Source organism: Nestor notabilis, unplaced genomic scaffold, assembly GCF_000696875.1.
Source record: "Nestor notabilis isolate BGI_N333 unplaced genomic scaffold, ASM69687v1 scaffold2123, whole genome shotgun sequence".
Lineage (NCBI taxonomy): Eukaryota > Metazoa > Chordata > Aves > Psittaciformes > Psittacidae > Nestor > Nestor notabilis.
This window is the reverse complement of record NW_009920381.1, coordinates 14,036-33,336: the sequence shown is the minus strand read 5'-3', so window position 1 is coordinate 33,336 and position 19,301 is coordinate 14,036. Positions and strand designations below refer to the sequence as shown.

The following is a 19,301-nucleotide window of genomic DNA, read 5'->3' as shown; positions in this document are numbered from 1 at the left end:
ATGTCTAGCTAAGGTGCTGTCATATCATCTTTGGCAAAGTACCCAGAACCATTTCAATCTGATTGTTATTTTCCTCTTCTTGTCTTCTAGCAATACATTTTTTGAAGTCAAATCCATATCCAATCAAGTATGGAAGTTTCAAAGGTATCAGCTAATCATGACATTTCACGAAAGACCTGTTCTCCCACCGCCTCTGATCATTTTCAGCCATATGACTATGATATTCCAACACCTCTGCTGCAGATGGCGGAAACATGAAAGCGACCCTGATGAGAGAGACTATGGATTAAGTAAGCCTTAGACAATTTACAGAGTGGCAGTTTCCAATGCCCTTGGTAATATCTAGTGTTTGACATGAATGAAGGCTAAATCCAGCACCTTGATAACCTTTCCAGTAGAAAACTACTTTTAACTGCAAAAATCTTACCTGAATCAGTTTTACCTGCATTGCCCAACCCTTAGTTCTCCTCAGAGTGTTAATGAGGCTACGCTTTTCTGGGATTTTTTGGGGCTGTTCTTCGCTTTGTTCCTTCAAAAGAAAGTGGTTTGTTTTGCTGTTGCTAGAAGTCTGTTATTGCTGGAACTCTTCTAACAGTCCATTGCACTTCCAGATCTCAGTTTCACTTCTGAAAATACAAAGAACGCATTCATACTTTTTGAGCAAACAGCACATACTTCCCCCCAACACACTTTTTGCCTGGATAATCTGAGAGATGGAGAGAAGTAATTACTTTGTAGACACATGTTGTCTGCTTGACACTGACTCAAACTGGAGGAGTATTTTCTCCAGTCACTTTTAATATGAACTCCCGTAGACATGATGGAAAACCTGACAGATTATTTTGATAACACTTTCTCTCCTCTTCTCTTATCTAGTTCTTCAAAGTAGAAGATCTCCACCTCCGCCAAAGCACATGCCAGAGGCAGAGAGCTTAGGGATATGCATCTTTTCCCAATATTAGCCATGCCACAACCCACTTCTCTATGAGGAGGGAGCTGGAGGCATGTGATGGCACTGGAGATGCAAGTGCAATTAGCTGTATCTATCTGCTTTCATACCAGCAGATAATTAAATTAAAATGCCAGTTAAATTTGAACCCTGCTTTTGAAAGTTTAGTCCATGAATTCCATGATAAGAAGAATGTAGTTAATTTCATGTGTTAATCTTTGCCAAATTCATATTTTCCCGTTGTTTCCACAGAACTTTTCATAACTGAAGATGAATTGAAAAAAGTCCATGATTTTGAAGAGCAGTGCATAGAAGAGTATTTTAGAGAAAAGGATGACAGATTCAATTCCTCCAATGATGAAAGAATCCGTGTCACTTCAGAAAGGTGCACTTTTCTGTTTTTTCTCTAATAAGTTGATCTGGAAACGTATTTCTGTTGCCATTCTCACTTTTCCTTTCTTCTTCTTGAAAAGGAAACATATGAGATATTTTTTAATGTCTTAACTAAAATGTAGAATGATAAAAGGTGGTGAATTTCTTTTCTCTTTTTTTTTTCTTTTGTGCTAAAGCAAATGTTCCAATGTTCCTCAGAGTTTTGAAAACATGAATCTTTTAGCCAGTTGTATTAGAACACAACTGACATAGTGAGAAACACAAATTATCCTTACATTTCTGTTCTTAAAGCACAACCTTAGGGGCACAAGTGGTCAGAACACAATGGGAGGGTAAATGAGAGTTCCTCAATTAAAACTATGGCTTTAGCACTGACCTGCTAGCCATTCAGTTAAAAAACAAGCCTTGTTTCAGGATAGCCTCACTAAATAAGTTAATTTCATTGAGAGCAATAGGGATCTTGCCATTAATTTAAAAGGAACTAGACATTTCACCCACAGCAATGAAATGCACAGAGGACAAAGGTAATACGTTAATTTAGTGGAAGTTGATAGTCTTCAAATTGATCAGTCCTAAAAATTCTTAAATCTGTTAATCTGCTGCTTATATGCTTTCGTCACACAGCAGCTGAGCAACAGAGTTAAATTTTGAGGACAGAGTTTGTTGTTTGATTCATAGTACTGTTACCAATAAATATTTTAGGGCAATATTTTGTCAGATATTAATAAAATTTATGAACCACTGAATAGTCCATTGCCGGAATACTCCACAATAAGCTGAATATGGAGGTCAGGTGAGTTGTCATTGTAACTGATTACACAGATGTAACACTTTTCTCCTTGTACACAATCTGCTAGCACTGCCCCTGATGCACCTATGCCTAAGACATGTTTTCTTTAGGCAAGGAAACACCTTTTTCATTTGGTTTTGAAATAAATCTATCCCAGAGCAGGATTAGTAGATATAAAATCTTTTAATTATCTGCATTACTGAAAACAGCACTCCTAAAATACATATTTTAGAAAAGAATAATAGAGGGGAAATATGATAAGGCATGGAATGGCTTCCTTTTAAAGAATTGCCAAGTAATGCAGCTCTGCTTGGTCTGGAAGAGACAAATGAGGAACGAAATTATAAAGGTCTATATAATTACAAGTGCGAAGTGAGGATGAGTAGAAATCAATTGTTTGCTGTCTCTCCCAGAACAAGATATAGGGCAACAACAGATTAATCTAGCAGGAGCCCAGATTCAAAATAAAGAAGAATCAGTGATTTTTTTCATGCAGTTAGTAGTGGAACAGAGCAAATTCTTGAAAGCTGCTGAGGTCTAAAAGAAGCTGATGATGTCAGCTGAAAGTACATATGGGTTCAAACAGAGACTAGGCAAGCTTATGGAAGAAAAATCCAGTAAGGACTGTGAAATACACAGAGATCATACTGAGTCCATGAAGTTCCTGAGCAGTATAAACAGTCTCTCCTGTTTAGAGACTGGAGAATATAAGGGGGGAAGAATTGCATATGTTTCAAAGCAAGATCATGGGCTAAATTGGTCGGTGGCCCAACTGAGTGCCTTTTTTTCTCACATTCTTATAGCCCAGTGTTCAGAGAACTAACCTGAAAATCATAGCTGCAGGTTCAAATCTCTGTTTGGCCATAGCTTTCCTTTTGGTGGCCATGGAAAGAAGAGGCATGTTTGAAGCCTCTGTAAATAAGAAGTGATCCAGCTGAGACCTCTCCATCTGGGACATGCTCTAAGTCCTTGAAGTCCAGTATGTCTTTGCACTCTGTGCTGGACCCAGTTTATAGGAAAAGAGCCCTTACCTCTATTTTCAATGAACTGCCTAAAGCACCTCGTTCCAGAAGAGAGTTCAAAATTATGAATCTTAAATGAAGACAAGCAGCTGAGTCCTACAGAGTAGTTATTTAAAAATCCATTTACCTCAGTCAGTAGTGTAATGTGGAAACCAGTATGTCCTAGCTCTGTAATGGAGACAAGGGTAGCAACCCCATGAGGTACAGGGGCCAATCCCAGGCCCAAGCACTCTACTAGTACTTGCAGCAATTAAATCCCAGGTGAACGCAGTTTCTCAATCCATAATAGCTCTCATATCTCCTTGCCAAACCAGCTGCAATGCTTTACCACATAAGGCAAGTGCAAATACATCAAAGATCTGAGGACTACTTTAAAGATGTTTGAGGAATCAGAGATCTAAGTATCCTAAATAACACAAGTTTTAAAAACTGGATGCCCAAGTCTGTCATTTTGCCCACAGTTGTGGCCAGGGAAGATTTCCTTGAAGTGCTCTTAATCTAAAACTTCAGACTTCTTTTATTCTTTAACCTATGGAACATTCAAATATTTAAAATACAAATTTACAATTTATAGTTTCTATATGAAGACATCTTTGTATGATTAACAAGATGTAAGGAAAACAGAGAAGATGGAAGACTACGGTTTCTCTTCCAATGTCCAGTCATTAGCCTGTAGTAGTAGACCAAGCGCCAAGCACAATGCCATGAGATACCAGTTTAGACATCTGTCCAATTAACTCAGCTTTACACAATGTCAAATCAAACCAGAAAGCCCCACAAATGTGAGTGAAGTTCTCCCTGAAGAAATTCCATTTGCAGGAGGGTACAGGATCAAGAAGGAAGGGCTGTGACATCCCTCTGTGACATACCTGGACTGCTCACTGCCTTCCCTCCATGTGTCTCTGATATGCTCACCTATAGCTTGAGCAGCTCCTACTTATAGCTGGATCTATCAGAATGCCCCCAGACCTGCTTAGAGGAAGAACAGCTGCATATCACAGGCACAAAACACAGTGCTCCTGGAGGAGGGAGTATATGGGTCTAGCACTGGAAGGGAAATTGGAGATGGGAACAGAGCCTTGCTCTGAGGCTCAGCCTAGGTCCCACAGACAGGTTAGGAGCTCACGAAAACAACAGGACATCCCATTTCTTGCTCCACTGACGTGGGTGTAAACAAACAATTTCAGCTAAGCGGTCAGTGTCTGTGCTGGGTCAGGACCACAGCATCTTGTCTGACTCACCTATAGGAAGCTGCAGTTCATACTTTCACCCTGGCATCCAGTGGGGCTCCTTTTTGGTTCAGCAATCATCTTACTTCTCTTCTAAAAAAGAACACCACAGAGGCGTCCAGATTTGGTGTCACCATACAGAATCTCGCTTTCACCTGATCCTTTCACATTCTGAAGTTAAAAGCATGAAATGACACTGGACATTTGTCTTTCCCTCACTCCAGATAGTAACTTGGCGGAGTAGCTCACTAACTAGGATCTCTCATAAGCACATGGAAGCAGTTGCAGGTTAGTCATACACATCAGATGAGGTGACTGACTAAGCAGAAAAACACAAAGCAGTACAAAGCTGTAGGTGTTTCCCTAATTGCATTTATAAGCTTAGGCAAATTCTGGTGAATCTCATGGAGACTCATGAGGAAAACAAAATTGGACAAATTCACTTCATTGCAGCAGAAGAATCACAACTTTTCCTGGAGAGCCTTCCTTTCTAATCACTGGGAAGCTTTCAGTGGCATATTTTGGCCAGCACAGAGGCATATGTAATTTGATCAAAAAAGACTGCATTATTTTTCTTGATCTGGCATGAAGCCACTAACAATCTCTTCAGAAGGTATTTTTTTCTACATGGACAGGTCTTGACTCTTCCAAACCCAATACAAAGCCTCTTGTTGATTCCAAAGGGAGCAGAACCACATCCTAACAGTATTTAGAAAGCAGATAAGCTGGCTGGAGTAGATGTTATTATATCATCTTTGGTACTATATGGTGTTCGTTACTACAGCATCCTAACACTTTATAGTTTGCAGTGCAAAACAGCATCCATGTGAATGAAGGCATAGTTATTATCTTGAGTTTAGACATGGCATGCTGAAATGCACAGAAATAGATTTGGGTTGGTAAAAGGGCCGTCACTGAGCCTGCTAGGCCTGGCCACATATGCAGAGTGACAGCAGGAAAGGTCTGTGAATCCAGCGGTGCCTCTCCGTGGTTACTAAGAGTTAAGTGGTCTTAGGCTCTACATGGGAAAGCAGCCAGGACAACCCAATATCTTTAGCCTGCAGAAACCACTGCACCTGGGAAAATTGGCTGGCCACTTGCATCAGCAATGCTTTACCAAAAGATGTCAGGCAAAGTACCAGTGGCCTGTTACAGGCTTGAGAACTGCTGTCAGCAGTTTCTTTAAATCAAACCATTGTACAGTGACTTATAACGAGCAGGGTGGATACCGCCGTAAATGACTTTCATTGTCTACAATCTTTGTAGCAGCTGAAAAGGATTTTGAAGTACAAATGATACCTTAAAAATAGACACAGGTTCACAAAAGATACTTGTGAACTAGCATTCAATTAATTGGTCTACTGCTGAAAAGAGTGACTTACTCCAATTAAATCATTATTCCAGTTACATTATTGATGACCTGACCTGCAAAAGTTAAATATAACCAAAATGAATGCTAGCAAAAGCTATCGTCTCCCAAACCATAATTAAAAAGGCTTATGAAAAGTAATATAAAGTCTTTGCCAGCTTCCCAGTTATGACCTTTTATTTGTTTCCTGGTTACTGAATATTGTCTTCAGATAATCTAGGCTTGTTTCACTGTTGGAAATTTTTGAACTTCAGAAGAATACATTTAATACACATTTTACATGTAGCCTCCTCTTTTTCTTTTCTTATTCCCATCTGTTAGGATGGCTTGGACCTTCTCATACATTGCATAAATATTGCTGTAAAGAAAAGCACAGGTGCAGTGGAGGCATCATACATGGATATTGTGAGATTTACCAAAAGGTTTATACTGTCTCCAATACACATGGAGCAAAAAATGCAAAGCGAAACTTGGTCATTCTTATTTTGAAATAGGGTAGTATTTCAAAACTGTTGCTGAAGGAAATAGAGTTCTTGCTGTCTATTCACTGAGTACAAGACAATAAAAAAATATGTGAAAATAGAAGATTTTGCTTATTAAAACATTTTTAGGATCAGATTATGACTGTATTTCTCCAGATCATATCCTTTTATGTCCACAGTGTTTGGCTGATGTGATTTTATTATGTTGCAGTAGGATTACTCCCAGAGCATGGTGCTGTTCTGTGTGATGAATGATTGAACTGAACATCAAATTAATGTAAAATATCACTAGTTAAAAGAATAAATATTAGTTAAAAGGTCTGGGGGTGGCCATATGCGATATATATGACAATAAATAACTAAATTCAGCTGATAGCTTTGGTTTTGGAGATCATCATCACTCAGGCTTTCTCTTTGTGAGTAAAATTAGTCAGGGCCCATCTACTGTAAATACATGTATGTACTTTTCAGTTATCTATGCACATTTCTGGGTACCTCTGGTTTCTGAACCCACACTGTGCTATCGTTACCTTGTTGAGTTTTTCCATAAATTTCCCACAACTATCAATGCACTCACATCTGTGATTAATTCCATAGCAACCAACAGACTATATAACTCAAAAGTCTCTTTTCATCTTGGCCAGCAATACCACCAGTTTTACACTTTATGCCTCTGTCAGCGGCTAATAGATCATGTTCAGGGAAGGCAGAACAAATAAATTAAAGCGTACCTGCAAGGTATGACTCTAGGTTCTTCTTGGGATGCATTGGTTGCATTCAGTAGCATTGTACAGCCCTTATCCGAATGCAGGATGCAAAACTTACCTCACTATGGACAGTTGTACTCATATTCCAGATACCAAATATGCAACCAAGTGCAATGATTCAGCTGGCTATGTTTGTATTAAGAATTATTTCACTTGCATACATCTCTCAAAGCAAAGCAAAGGGGAAAAAAAAAAACCAAACCAAAAAGAAAGAGTGTTCGGTTAGCTAGTTACCTTCACAGAATGTTATAAATTCATTCCAGTTCCTGGGTAGCTTTTGCTGGGTGAATGTTTCTTTTTGGTCGTAATCTGAGCATTCTGAAGTAAAACCCAGGAGGTTTCTCAAATTGTTCCATATGACTGACAGCCCTAAAATTGTGATGTTGTATCTCTGCATCACCTTGGAACAATTGTTACAGAACATGAATGTGTGATGAGACAGTCAATTACTAGCTGATAAATATTTCAAAATTATAATTGTTTTTAATAAAATAGCACCTCAGATAACTAATAACATGAGGGAAAATTCAACTGCTTTCCATATATAAACTATGGAATTATATCCCGTGTTTGCAATAACATTAATCTGTTTTGTTGGAGAAGCTGGTAGAATGAGAGGTAGACTGGTGCCTAAATAATGGTAAGATCATAGAATCATAGAATAGTTAGGGTTGGAAAGGATCTTAAGATCATCTAGTTCCAAGCCCCCTGCCATGATGGGTAGAATGAGATTCTTTGAAAGTACCAGTTTATTTCTTAGCTGTAATTACTTGATCATTCTTCTATTGAAGCCTGGTGACAGTAATACAGTTACTTTTTTGCACTGGATCTTGTGCTTTCAAAACTCACGATCTTCAACAGAAAAAGCCTATATTTCACAGGAATGTGAGACTTGCTGCAGGGAGTGATGTCACACTCCTCCCTCTCCTTTCTTGCATAGGCAGGTTGCCGTTGCTCATCACCATGAGGTAGTCAGACTTTAGCGTTTCAGCAGTTGAATATCTGTGCATTCATTAACAAGGCATTAATGCTGCCCAGTACTCATTCATTGCTAAGATCTAGTTTCCTTCTGGGCAAGAAAGAATGTTTATGGGGTTGCAAGTTCCAGGTCAGTTGTCCCTGTGGAAATTCAACTAGCTGCAGTAGAAGATGATACTTATCTCATCAGAAACCCTGGCTATGATTGACAGGGTGCCTATTAATATTTGAGTATGAATTGCACGAACAGGCAGAGAGTTAGAGACTTGTGAACAGAAAAGAGTGGAAATCCTGCCATTTGGTATTTGTCATTTCTCTGTTCATTTTTCAGTGTCTACGGGAAAGGGAAGACCAGAATTGTAACCTTAAAAATCACACAAAGATAACTATATAAATATGTTGCTTTTAATACTATTTTGGCGCATAATGGAGGTCCCTGATCTGCTATAGGAACTACAATCAGAGAAAATAATTATGAGAAGAAATTTCATATGTGCTAAAGACAATTTCACTGTGTAAAATTAGGAGGACCCATATAAAGCCTTTAGTAGAGATGTTTCAGAAACCAGAAAATTTAAATGGTTGAAAGCCACCAGTATGAATTAGTACCCAAATCACCTTAAAGTCCAAAATAATTTTAAAATGAGACAGACCAAAAGTGTAAATCAGGTATACTGAAGTTTAAATTAGGGTCACATATTAAATTATTACCTATTAATACTTCAATCTTTTTCTTTATATGTTAGAATAGGTAGCTAACAAATAACTTTAAAAGCCATCATGTCAGTCCCTAACCTATTAATGCAGACTACCCAAAGCACAGTCACACTAATGGAGCAATCTTAGCATGTGTACCCTATGTAGGCTGTCTATGGTTGGATCAGAACTTCCTCCCTGCAGTTCTTATGCATACTTTACTTGATATTACCCACATTTAATATAATAGCTGATACCATTTTTATATATATATATGAGCTCATATGTATATATATATGAGCTAAAAATTTATCAGAGAACAAAGAAATTATCTTATTAGCTCCACATAGCACTAGCTACGTTTTAACCTGGGGCAAACACCAGAAAAAAAAATGGAATGTTAGCCACCCTCTATGGCACATTGACCACTTTCATTACATCATTTAGTTCTGCAAGTAGCTGTGGTGATCCTGCCTGTGGCACAACTTGGGACATCATGTGGTATCTGCTCTAAGTGTTATTCATTCATAACAACCTATAGAAGTTTTGGCAGCAAAGAGGCAGCAAATCATAGTAATGTTTCTGTAATAACACTGTCCCTAGGGTAGAATCATAGAATCAAAAGAATCATAGAATGGTTTGGGTTGGAAAGGACCTTAAGATCATGTAGCTCCAAACCCCTTGGGCAGGGACACCTCAGACTAGACCATGTCGCCCAAGGCTCTCTCCAACCTGGCCTTGAACACTGCCAGGGAGGGAGCATTTACCACTTCTTTGGGCAACCCGTTCCAGTGCCTCACCACCCTCACTGTGAAGAACTTCTTTCTTAGATCTAACCTGAACTTCCCCTGTTTAAGTTTAAACCCATTACCTGTTGTCCCATTGCTACAGCCCTTCAACCTGCTGGTCACGCTCCTTTTGATGCAGCCCAGGATATGGTTGGTTTCTGGGCTGCGAGCACATATTGAAGCCAGCTCATGTTCACTTTCTCATCAACCAACACCCCCAAGTCCTTCTCCGCAGGGCTGCTCTGAATCTCTTCTCTGCCCAACCTGTAGCTGTGCCTGGGATTGCCCCGACCCAGGTGTAGGATCTTGCACTTGGCTTGGTTGAACTTCATGATGTTGACACTGGCCACCTCTTATGCTTATCCAGGTCCCTCTGGATGGCATCCCTTCCCTCCAACGTATCAATCAAACCACACAGCTTGGTGTCATTGGCACACCCAAAATCCCCTTTACTTTACGCAGCAGAGACCCTTGGTTTATCCCACTGGAGCAGTTTCCTGAGCAAGTAGTATTTATTTGCTTAACCTCTTTTAGCAGGGTTTTGAAACAGATAAGGTAGCAGATAAGGCTTGGAATTTTAAGACCTATTTGTTCATGTCTGTTTTGGTGACCTATTAGCTGAACGTCACTGCTTTGTAGAAATTAACATGTTTAATTCTTCCCTTTTTAAGGGTAGAGAACATGGCCATGCGACTGGAAGAAGTAAATGAGCGAGAGCACTGCATGAAGGCCTCTCTGCAGACTGTTGACATTAGGCTTGCTCAGCTGGAAGATATGATGGGACGAATGGTGATTGCCCTAGAAAAACTGACTGGCATAGAAAGAAGTGAGACAACCAAGATACGATCCAGGACCTCATCTGACTGTACTGATGCAGCCTACATTGTGAGGCAGAGTAGCTTCAATAGTCAGGAAGGAAATACTTACAAGCTTCAAGAAAGCATAGATCCCACGGGAGAGGAATCCATGTCCCCAACATCTCCTACGATCACGCCCCGCATGCGAAGCCACTCTTTCTATGCAACAAACATGAAGGACAAATGTGGGCTGGAAAAGTTTGAAAGCATTTTTAAGGAAAGGTCTCCAAGCCTGCATCGGGCTATCAGTTCCCACTCGATAACAAAAGAAGGAAAGATTCCCTTAGCCCCTACCAGCACTTTATCAATTGCCCCAGACTCCAGAAGGCCTTCATCTTGTATTGACATCTATGTTTCTGCCATGGATGAGATGCATTCGGACACAGAACCTCTCGACAGCTCCATAAATATTCTTGGTACCGGAGATGCAGCTCTGCAGGCTCACATAGCCTCTTCCATTTTAGCTAACAGTGCATACATCAGCAGTACACCTGGTGAAAAAATTTCTGGCAGGAGTCTTGATTATGAGGAAACCTCTGGAATAGAAACAAGAGCATTTTCTTCAGACTATTCACAAATCACAGATTGCCAAATCCCCTGGGATTCAGACCCTCCATTGTATCACGCTTTAGAGCGATCTAAAAGCAGTCGTTATCTGGCTACAACTCCATTTATTCTGGAGGAAACACCAATTGTGAAATCTCACAGTTTTATGTTCTCTCCATCTCGGAGCTACTTCAGCAGCCTTGGTGTCCCAGTCAAGACTGCAGAGTACACAAGTATCACAGACTGCATTGATACAAGGTGTGTGAGTGCTCCCCAGGCCATCGCAGAAAGGGCCAGTTTCCCTGGAAGTCTTGGAGGCAAAGTGGAGGACTTGGGATGCTGCCATCCAGAGAGAGAAGCTGAACTAAGCCACCCGAGTTCTGATCATGAGGATATTGAGGCCAAAGACAAGAAGGGGATCCCCTTATCTCCTCAAGATAGCAATGCTACAAGAACTCTGGCCAACAGCATCCCAATTCCTAAAATAGAGCGGGCCAACAGCTACTCTGCAGAGGAGTCCAACATGTTATATGCACAGCACACACGGAAGAGCTACTCTATCAGCGACAAACTTGACAGACAGCGAAATGCAACAGGCCTGCGAAACCCTTTCCAGAGGAGTAAGTCCTCGAGGCCAGAAAGCAGGGGAGACAACCTGTCCATGAGGAGACTGTCAAGAATGGGAGCCTTCCGCAGCTTTGAAAGCAAGCACAGCTAGGCCTAGACAAAGCCCACCGTCAGTCCAAGGGTCACCTGCTCTCCAGTCCATCTTTCTTAGCGAAACTTAAAAAAACACTCATGTCACCCCATGCCAACTCCAGTTGGCATTAGCCACCAGTCAAGGGAGCACATTATTGATTCCAGCATCGCCCACTGAGTTACTGCATCTTGACCCAGTTGACATTTGCTCTTAAGGAAGAAGGGAGGGATAAAAGCTGTACAAAGTTTTCAGTAAACAACAGGAATAACAAGCCCCTTTATGAAGTCACAAGAAATAAATTAGTAGGTTCAGAAATCTGCCTTTATTAGAAGGCATCCTAAGATCTTTGATCATTATTCAAGTTTTTAGGATGCAGAAATTAACTAGCAAAAGACATGTACAAATTAGATGTTCTAAACTTCAATCACAACTTCTTTTTCATCTGTTTCACCGTTGTGATGGCTGATGAAAAGCATTTATTTCTATAGGAACTGGCAGCAAACAAAGCTAAAGTCTCCCAAATCCTTTGCATCCCACACTTCTGGGAATGAAGAAAAATGAACAAGATAACAACCATAACGTTCACTTGTCTCTTTTTGTATCAACTTCTAGTGCCACAAAAAGTTTGTATTTTCAAGAGCAGAAAGGGAAACTAAATGCCTTTTGTACTGCAACTTAAATGGAGGAAGGATCTATGTTAAAATATCAGGTGATATCCTGTATAAAACAGGCATTCTAGATTCTAGTGCAAAGCTCAGGATGAATGTAACTAAGCGGAATAGTATATATTTATTTTTTTACCACATTTGTCATCAATATGTTGTCTCACTAAATCAAAGGATGTGATGGAACAGCAAGAACAGGGTGATCAGAGAAAAGCATTATAATACTGTCAGGTTCTCACTGCTCCATTGCATTAGGTATACAACTGGGTAGATTTGTCCACCAGTCTGCTACCAGGCTCTTCTTGATGTTCTGTTTGAGCTGCCAATTTTTCGCATCATTCCCTTAAATTTTTCCTAAAAATACACACTTTTTTTTTTTTTTTTCCCATGATAACATGGCCATAATTGAACATTTCAAAGTACACAAGGTTTATCAAGCAGTCTCAGTCCAGATTAATGCAATTAGGCTGAAGCTGCTTATAAGAAAACGTTCTTGGCAGAGAACTGGATAACACTAAAAAGTACATATGCTTTTAAGGTAAGTTAAAGGACCAAAGTCAAACTGTAGGTGTGTGTAAACAGCAAAAGCCATCTGTTGAGACTAGGATTACACCATTCAGCAGCATATTACACTGTGTGCATTTTAGTAGGCAAAAGTCTATCTAGGTATGCCTTTTGGTTGAAGACAGTCTTAAGACCAGTGACCCCATACACGTTCCAAGGGTCCATACTGTCAACCAGAATTTCAAATTTCTCATGAGAAGATACTACAGTGGTCACAGGTGGAAGGGTATGCAGAAGATAGGAAAAGGGTGGAAAAGCATAAACTGCAACTGGATCAAAATTTCACATCCTTTGTGAAGGCACAACTTCTAAGCTTGTAAAGAGCTGAAGCTAGTGCTATTACAAATTAAAACATCTCTACACAGACCAACATCTGTGTAGAACCAACTCCTTTTTGTTATTAAAAATGAACACGTGATTGGGGTACATACTTGCCATTATTTAAATGGGAATTATCTTCTAAATCTCTAAGGCAGCTTTGACAATGCAGGCTGATGTTTTCTCACTGGGAGCTCACCCTGGGAGACTTTGAGCACCATATGAGAGCTTAGTCTGAAAGGCAACAGACCCAGACGTGAAAATAATCATCAGCCTCAAGAAAAGATGCAAAGAAGCTGAAAATATTTAGTTACTGAGTCACTACGTTGGAAAGTTCAGGAAATAAAGAAATGCAGCATGGGGACTTTAAGCACAGTGTGTTTCATACTTCCTGCACCAACATGTTCCTTGCTTTCTTCTATTTGATCAGGCTTTCAATGAGCTAAACTCCATCAAGACACCGTGTTTATGCAATTGCCTTGCCATCCATGTGCAGCATTACAGTCACATGGCAACACTGAGAAAGGTCAGAAACCTTTCTGTGCGTTATGAAGCATGCTTGTGACAGGCTGATTGTTGAACAATAGCAAAATGCCTAGGGCAAAGGAACTTGTGTTTAACAATCTGCTTCAAATGTGCCAACTTTTGCTAGCAGCCTTCTCCTAAGGCTTCTCCAAATATGTCTATCCTTGGTGAGTGGAGGGGGATATTCTCACTTCGTTTTCTTTGTTACTTTTACGAATGTCTGCTGAAACTGTTCATGGACTCTTCCACCGTCACCGTAATACTGGCTGACTCTAGAGGAACTTCAGATTCATTAGAAATTCCACAACAGTGCTTAGTGAATTACTTCAAGGTTTAGGGCTGTCCTCTGAGGTAGATTTCATTGTTTAGTTTGTCAGGGTAAAGGAATTTGCCAAACCCAGAAGCTGTATAAATGTTTAGGATACAGCACTTTATTGATCTGGAGCACACATTCCGGGTAAAATGAAACAGGACACTTTATTTACCTCTTAAAATTTGCCATTATATATAAAATGTAAATTCAAATGTTAAAAGTGTGATTGCAAGATGTCGGAACACTACTGCTCCTGAATGTTTCCCATTTATTCTACAATGTGGTGTCTATAGAATATATTATGATGGATGTTAGATTATTTTATCTTCTCCTGGTTTTCACACATTGCATCACACTGGTCCTTTTTGAATTTGATGGTAAAACACCCATTCCTTGCAATGTGACCAGATTTCCCACTCCCAATATTACGATCATTTAGTGAAAGTAGCAGTCTTACCATCCATCATCATGTAGCTATAGCATGTGCCATATGACATATTCTGTATCAAAGGATAGCTTATGAAATATATATATACACACACACATATATACATAACTCCCATATATAAACCAGTATAGTTGTGACATGTGGTAATATTAGTGAACGTTACAGGACAGTTTTAGTATCACATTATGAGGTCTTGTTTGTAAATCTGTAACATTCAATAAAATAGCACATGTTGCATTGCGCATTAAGTTCCACTATCCAATTATTAGCTTACATATGGAATATGCATTTCTAGTCACAATGTGTGTTTGGTTTGTTTCACACATTTCTCTGTATAGCTTCACTTAAACGTCTGTATGAGCTGATGTATAAACCTCTAATGAGCCACTGTGGGCTGTGACAGGTGAGTTGTGATAGTGTGAAAGATGAACTGGCATGTTATGCAAAAGATTATAAGATAAATGAACTTTAATAATATTTTGAATCTCAACTGAACTTAGCTGTTTGTTTACATATGTTGGCCAACTGAGGAAATGGTGTACAATATTTTATAAATATTTTCCTATAGTAATCTGTTCTGTTGTTTCCAGTTTAAGTGATGCTGTTCTGCAGTTGGGGTATACACTTGTCCTAAGTATTGTATTATAGCACATTATTCTTTCACAATAACAGTGTGATATGATTGAAGTAGTTTCTCTTCCTTACAGTCCTGTCTTCTTTTGTGTCAATGAAAATGCATGCATTGTTCCATGAGTTTCTTTGGACTGCTGTGAGACTTAACATTTTGCTATTGCCTGCCTGTAAAGATGAATCCAGTTGGGAATGAATTCAAGCTTTTGGATGTTTACATTATTTCCATTACGTTTGATCTTTAGCAAAGTAAATGATTTTTTTATTATTTTTAAATTACAATTGTATTTTATGAAATTGACATACTCAACACAAAATGCGAACCTACAGCAGTGCTCAGACATTTGGCTCTCTCTTTTTTTGGAAGAGATAAGGTGCTACATTATTGTTCTTAGCACAAGTGCCAGTTAACAAATGGCAGTGAGGGGATAATTTGAAAATATAATTAAAAACCAAAACATCCATTCATCCACATAAGGAAATCCCTCTGGGTTACAGACATAGATTTCTTTTCTTTGATTTTCCATTTATAGATTTTTGGTAAAAAAAAAAAAAAATACAAACTGATTTGTACCTTTTGTGGAATGGATAGCCTTTTGTCAGGGGATAAATATCTTAGTTAGGTATATTTTTTGTATGAGAAGAAAACGATTCGTTTCTTAGGAACTGTCAGTGCATGGAAAATGCAAATACACAAATACCTGCTCAAAAGAAGTGCTGGTAGCAGCACACAGCCTTAGTCCAATGACTGCAGTTGGAGCAAACAAGTATCTGTCCTGAGAGGAGAAGTTATCAAAGGTATTAGCTTAGAGGGAACCAGTGAAACAAAATTCACTGTAAACTCACGGTGCAAATTTTCAAGACAAGCATAAATGTTTTGTTATGTTGCTCAGGTTATATACTTAAGAGGATCTCATGATCACCAGAAGGGATGATGTGAGCTGGTTATTCCTGGATTTCCCTAGGAATACTCAAGTAGTTATGATGTCTCTCCCCTGCTTTAAAAATAACAGTATATTTGCATTTTTGCACAAATATGCACAATTGTTTCAACAAAGGCCACATTTTCAGTTCTGTTAAAAGATACCAACTATAGATTTCCTTCTTCAAAAGAAATGGGAAAGCTTCCTCACATGAATTTTCCCCCATCCACCTCAAATAACAGCACAATTCCAACTGGGTAGAAAGAAGTAAAAGCGTTGGGGCTGTCTGCTTACCTAATGAAACCCTTCATTGCTCTAGATTTTATTCACTGGCCTTGCCACAGGTTGTGATAAAAGCATGAAAGCATAATGTTGAATGTGGAGGGACTGAGTTTCTGCACCCCAGTAAGTTATCCTGCTTTATGTGCAATCACAGGTTGTACACTACAGATCACACAGGCTTCTTTTCTTTGAGATCAACTACAATTATGGTCTTACTGATGCTGGTGCAATCCTGCAGAAAATCCACTGATTTCAATGGAGTACTCTAACTTTTGTCAGAGGATGGGTTTATTCTGTGTTTCTAACTCAATATTACTTTGAGTCATGGCACAGATTATCCTAAATCATCATTAAGTGGGATGTCTAATGACTGAGCCATTGAGCCAGACTGGTTGTGAAACAGTCTCTGATATTTTAATTTTTGCTGTATGCTTTCAGATCTCTTGTAGAGCCACACAGTACTTATTTCAAAAAGCTATTAGGAAGATACATTTGATTATGAAATTGCTGCTGTTTCTGCTGCAGGGAAGTGATAACTCCTGTTTATTTTAGTATTTGGTAGGGATGGAAGAGGACAGAAGTGGGAATTGGCTGTGAAATGAAATTTAAGCCTGAAGAAGAGTAAATTGTGTTAAAGTTATATCCTTTTTCCACCACTGCAGTTGTTGTACATGAAGAGAGTCTATATGCTGCTACTGCTGTCTGGAACAGTGTTTGCAATATACTATACTAATAGCTATTTAATCATTTATTATTTGGGCTATCATTTGTAAGTGTATAACAATCATTTCTAAAGGGAGAAAAATTATTAAAATGTCATTTTAAACAAATTCCTACTAATATGAAGCTTTTCAAGTATGATTTGTCTAAATGTATATCACTAGGGAAAATGGTCGTTTCCAAAGGTCTACTGGATTCACAATGCACTTTTAGACTGTGTTTAGGTACGTAATTAAAAGCAGAAGTCGGCAATTACTGCAGTAGAACTTCCTGAAATTTCTGTAACAATTGTTTTGCAATTAAAAAAAGAGATGTAGTTCAAAATATCTGTTCTTACCGGAGCATTTATTTATGGTCACTTGCTTTCAAAGCAACAAAGCAACAATGAAATGCAGCTGCTTTTCTCTAAGATCTCCAACTGCTCTAGTTCTACCTTTAGTTCAGCTTTAAAGAAAACCAAAGGGTTTGCACTATGCTTACAGACATTTTGAATGTTGGAGAGTTTCTGCCTCTGAGATCAGGTGCCATTCAGGTGTCCCTTATTCCGGCCAATATCAGACCCCAGTTTGAGCCAAGACAGACATACTTCTCAGTGTGTTCATATAAAAGGAGAGGATAGTTTCTTTTATTTGTAGCTACCATTTCAGCAAGGGGAAAACATGAGTGTTGACTGCAGAAGCTCTCTAAATTGCTTCCACAAAGCATGCTCGTTTGTATGGCAGTCTCCACAGATGGATGGCATGCTGGTTGTTGTAGCTAAAGAAGTTCATTAAAAATAAAGGGCACCAAGTAATCTGCTAGTACCTATAATCTCCTCTGAACTGATATCTCACATTCCTCTAGAAAGAAGTTGTCATCTCTCTCTTCATGCAGCTACAACCAGCTCTGATATTTCCTCACAAAAATGCTGAAAAAAAAAGGCACTGACAAAAAATAAGCTAAGCTTAGGATCTGCAGCCTCTACGACTCAGCCTTCACAGTGATGATAATGTCTTTTAGCTAAATGCAAAAGAAACACTGGAAACAAATAGCCAATTGACTAAACTGTTCAGGTACTCAGAACAGTTCTGTGCAGATCCATCATACTTCAGGAGAGGAATGGTTCAGAAAGGCATTCTTTATTTCAGATTTCTGAGAATGAAATGTTAAATTTCTTAATAAGAATTTATCTACTCTGTTCTCTGGGACTGCTATTTAGTGAAGACTATGGGATCTTTGAAGCTTTAAGAAAAAACAAAAATGAATCTGTGCCAGACAGTTGTCATTATGCTTCTTTTCAGGTAACAGTGTATTTCTGGTCTCCCTGGGATTTTTCACAATAACAAACTTCACCTAAATTCAACCAATTACTAAGTGCTGGAAAAAAGCAATATCCCATAAGCTGCAATCTTGTAGCTTTTAAGGGCAGTGGTTTAGTCTCTTTTAATCTCATAATTGCATAATGGCAAAGAACTCCATTTAATGTTGACCATGGCAGTTATTATCCTCATGACTGAATACAGCAAGAACTTACAGTTATATCAACCCTCACTATCTTTGCGTATCAAGCTTGAATTTCATCCTATTTATATTTCTGGAACAACAAAGAGCTTATAAAACTCCACGTTTTCATTATGTTTAATTTTTCAACTGACTGCAGGCATAAATACTGTATATTTGGATTACATTTTTGGGAGGCAATAATGACAAGCATTATCTGAGAGAAGGTTACTGCAGTGTGTTTATATGAAATAACAGTAGTTGCCCATGAACAGTTGCAGACATCCCACTGCAGATGATACTGGCTACTGTTATAGAGAATTATAGGTGGGAAAGGAACAGCTATGAGAGAAACTGTCTTGGTTAGCCTGGATTTCAAAACAAGAAGTTTGACAACTGTACAGATGGTTGGAGAGACTGATATGCTCCTACCACCTTCTAAAACTGAAATTTTTTGCTACACCTTCCTCACTTAAACATGTAGCCAAATGTTAAATAGTCACATGTACACCACTGAATCAGCCTGTGGAGGTGATAGAATTATCCCCACGAGATATTCCAGTGGTTTTTGTTTACAATGTGCAAGATGAGAATTTTCTTAACAAGCTTGGAAAAAATATCTATCAAGGATCTAAGGACATTACTGAAAATTTTAACACATAATCTTTTTTTAAAGATTAAATAACAAATAAATAAATAATAATCTTAAATAACCTGTATTTGAAAGATGACAAAAAATTCAACTACCAGTGTAGCATTTCACTATTCACTAATGAAAATCTTGAAACTAAAATTGTGGCTTTAGCAAAAAAAAAAAAAAAAATCAGTCTTCTGAAACAACAAGTAAGAAATAGTACATGTAATTGAA

General features: G+C 38.7%; 1 protein-coding gene across 1 annotated transcript in view; it reads left to right on the top strand.

Annotated features, from left to right (window-relative positions):
- TRPM3 (transient receptor potential cation channel, subfamily M, member 3) overlaps nt 1-11,584 on the top strand; it is a gene marked incomplete at its 5' end in the record, with an annotated part of 92,552 nt that extends 80,968 nt beyond the window's left edge. The window contains 3 exons of the mRNA XM_010010638.1: nt 91-290; nt 1,202-1,334; nt 10,135-11,584. Coding sequence (XP_010008940.1) covers nt 91-290; nt 1,202-1,334; nt 10,135-11,584 — 1,783 coding nt within the window. The remainder of the gene's footprint in view (nt 1-90; nt 291-1,201; nt 1,335-10,134) is intronic.
- Between the last annotated feature and the right edge of the window lie 7,717 nt (nt 11,585-19,301).